Source organism: Ailuropoda melanoleuca, chromosome 3, assembly GCF_002007445.2.
Source record: "Ailuropoda melanoleuca isolate Jingjing chromosome 3, ASM200744v2, whole genome shotgun sequence".
Lineage (NCBI taxonomy): Eukaryota > Metazoa > Chordata > Mammalia > Carnivora > Ursidae > Ailuropoda > Ailuropoda melanoleuca.
In genome coordinates this window covers 90,278,469-90,282,132 of record NC_048220.1, presented here as the reverse complement: position 1 = coordinate 90,282,132, position 3,664 = coordinate 90,278,469, and the positions used below count along the sequence as shown (strand labels likewise).

The following is a 3,664-nucleotide window of genomic DNA, read 5'->3' as shown; positions in this document are numbered from 1 at the left end:
GAGGAGGCAAGGGAGGAGGCGGCGATGGCGGCCCTGGGGGCAAGGGCGGCTTTGGGGCGCGGGCGCGTGTCTTTGGAGGCGGTCGGGGCCGGGGGCGTGGAGGGGGGGACAGTAGGGACCGTGGTGGCAGCGGGCAGCGGCGCGGCGGTGTGGGCAAAAATAAAAACCGCCGCAGGAAGTGTGTCAATATTGTGTCGGTGGAGCCACACAGGCATGAGGGTGTCTTCATCTACCGTGGAGCGGAGGACGCGCTGGTAACACTGAATATGGTGCCGGGCCACTCGGTGTATGGCGAGCGGCGGGTCACGGTGACCGAGGGCGGTGTGAAACAAGAGTACCGCACATGGAACCCCTTCCGCTCCAAGCTGGCAGCGGCCATCCTGGGCGGGGTCGACCAGATCCACATCAAACCCAAGTCCAAAGTGCTGTACCTGGGCGCTGCCTCAGGGACTACCGTCTCTCATGTCTCCGACATCATCGGCCCGGACGGCCTGGTCTATGCAGTTGAGTTCTCCCACCGGGCCGGCCGTGATCTGGTTAATGTGGCCAAGAAGCGAACCAACATCATCCCGGTTCTCGAAGATGCCCGACACCCGCTCAAGTACCGCATGCTTATAGGAATGGTGGATGTGATCTTTGCGGATGTGGCCCAGCCTGACCAGTCCCGTATAGTGGCTCTGAATGCCCACACCTTCCTGCGCAACGGGGGCCACTTTCTCATTTCCATCAAGGCCAACTGCATCGACTCCACGGCCTCCGCTGAGGCGGTGTTTGCTTCTGAGGTGAGGAAGTTGCAGCAGGAGAACTTGAAGCCTCAGGAGCAGCTGACGCTGGAGCCCTACGAGAGGGACCACGCTGTGGTCGTCGGGGTCTACCGGCCCATTCCCAAGAGCGGCAGCAAGTAGCACCCAGCAAGGGCTGTCCCATCTCCCCAAAACTGTGCTGTGTTCAGTTTAACTATGTATGTGTTTTCTTTGTCTATTAAATGGCTTAAAGAAACAGTACCCAGGTGTATCGGTGAGGCCAGTTTTACTGTGATAACAATCAATCCCTAAATCTCCAAATCTTCAAGTCCCTGAAAGAGCTAAAACAGCTGGTGATAGGAACCCATCAAGGAACAGCATGGGAGTTGTGCTTACTGTGATCACTTAGGGCCCTGATGTCCCCGGGCTCCTCCTCACACATGCTTTCTTGTCACAGAGGCAAGGGGAAGAGAGCTGGGGAATTGCTAATGAGCCTGTCAAGCCCTCTTGGAATTGAGGGAGCCCTTGGGTTCACATTGGCGAAGTCCCATGACTGAGCCTGATTCCAGGGAGTGGCACTGGATATTGAGGGACGGTAGTATAGTGTAACAGGCCTAATCTGTCTGACCCAAGCCGGAGTTCTGGTACGATATGTATTTAGTACTTCTTCTTCAACTAAGCCCTTTGGCACCTGCTAGTACTTACTCATCACACCCGCTGGGGTGGCTTTGGTAACCATTTCCCTTTCACATGCAAAGCAACAGGGCTTCTGAAGGTAAACTGGTTGCTCAAGTTTGCATAACCAGTTAGGAGATAGAATTTAAATCCCAATCTTTTGGGCTCTAAATCCACAGCTATTTCCTGTATGCCACTGGGATCATACCTCTCCCCTACATGGCCCACACTGGACAGACTGCAAGTCCCCACATATGGACACACACAGAACAGAGTTCTGTGGCTTGTGTTCTTTCTTCCACCTCCCTGTGCTGTCCTTAGATTTCAAAATAACAAAATAAGGTGGGTGGGGGGGTAGGAAGTGGGTCTACTTTGCAAAGTGTTCCCACTGCAAGGCAAAACATACCCAAGATGGTATCACCAAGTATCTGAGAAACAACCAGAAAAATGACTTCAGAAAGTATCTGTTTCTGAAGGGCATTTCCTGCAGACCCTGAGTTGCTGGGTCTCATTACATTCAATTCTGGCTCTCTAAACCAGCCCAAAGGGAGTGGGAGAGTAAGCAATCCCAGGGCAGCTGGGAATGCTCCAAAACCTGGCTTTAAAGAAGACATTTTATTTTTTCATTCACTCATACGTTAAAAAAAAAAAAAAATCCCCGTTGCCAAGGTCATTGATACTGAGTGGGGATGATTGCTCAATAATGCATTACTTGGAGAATGGTTCCACCTTCCTAAAGTTGTGCTGGGGCAGAGATTGTAGTTAGTCTGCATTTTCTGAGAGGATATTTCCTGAACAAAATAAGATAAATCAGATTTTTTTAAAAAGCATCCATCCCTCCACTCCTCCCCTTATTCCCTACCACATGCACACAAACGCTGTAATGCAGGGTGAGAACTACCATTCAGGTTTGTTGGCCAGACAGACTCAGGAAGAATAGGGTGAATGGAATAAAAGCCTACAAAAACCCAAACCAGTCATTTCGAAAAAGAATGTGAAATCTTGGGACATCTGGGTGGCTCAATAGGTTAAGCGTCTACCTTCGGTTCAGGTCACGATCCCAGGGTTCTGGGATCCAGTCCTGCATCTGGCTCCTCCTGCTTCTCCTTGCCTGCTGCTCCGCCACCCCCCCCCCCACTTGTACTCTCGAGCGCTCTCCCCCTCTCTTTCACTCTCTCTCTGGTAAATAAACAAATAAAATCTTTAAAAAAAAAAAGTGAAATCTTCATTACAACCCTGCAAAGCAAGGATCATTATTTCCATTTAACAGATGAGAAAACTGCAGTTCAGAAAGATGATATAACTTGCTTAAGATCCTCCAATAGGGCTCACAGCCAGAAATCAAACCCATAGGAAATTGGCTTCAAGATCTGTGGCCCTTCCATGGAGATCTATATTGGCTCCTTTGCTTTGAAAAGCCCTCTTTTCAATCCTAGGCTTATTAACTTGATGCTGGGATGAATCCCTGAGGCTGGGGATGAGCTCCCAGGAAACTTCCAGAATGTGACAGGATCCAGCCCTTCTCAGAGTCAGCTCAGCCTCAAAAAGGAGCACTTGATTCCTCCTTATGGGGAAAACTCACCCTCTTTCCTTGGCATGAGCACTCCCACATGTACACACAGGGACAATTTATAGTCCATTTCTGAAGCTGCTTGAAGTGGGAACGTTAAAAAAGAAATGACACAAAACAACGTCCTAAAGAGTATCTCTGAGTTGTAGCTGGGCTCCTGGGCCAATGGAACAACACGGTAAGTACCAAGATCAATATGGGAATACGACTGAGGGAATAAAGGAAGGAGGCTGGAGCCTGATTTGGAGAAAAAGGCAGGGCAAAGTATGGGACTATAACTCCAGTGGGCAGTGAGGCCCAGGAAAGCAGCAGCAGTGACACTGGGCAGCTCACATGCTCAGAGCCAAGAATGCTTGGGTTTCTAGAAGGTATTAAATTGTGATCTCTAGGTGGCTTAGACCACTTGGGCCAAAATACCACAGTCTGGGTTGCTTAAGCAATAGATATTTTCCCACAGTTCTGGCGGCTGGAAGTCCAAAGTCAAGGTGCCAGCAGGATTGGTTTCTGGTGAAGCCTTTCTCCTCTGCTTCTTGATGGCTGCCTTCTCCCTGTGTCTTTACATGGTCTTTTCTCTGCGTGTTTGGTGGGGGGCAGAGGGGATAGGGAGAGCTATCTTTGGTATCTCTTCCTCTTATGAGGACACCAGTCCTATCAAATTAGGGCCTCATCTTTATGA

At 50.0% G+C, this 3,664-nt stretch overlaps 1 protein-coding gene across 1 annotated transcript in view; it reads left to right on the top strand.

Annotated features, from left to right (window-relative positions):
• Nucleotides 1-2,504, top strand: part of FBLL1 (fibrillarin like 1) — a 2,685-nt gene extending 181 nt beyond the window's left edge. The window contains exon 2 of the mRNA XM_034655659.1: nt 4-2,504. Within this exon, the coding sequence (XP_034511550.1) occupies nt 4-905 (902 nt within the window). The 3' untranslated portion in view covers nt 906-2,504. The remainder of the gene's footprint in view (nt 1-3) is intronic.
• The last annotated feature ends 1,160 nt before the right edge of the window (nt 2,505-3,664 follow it).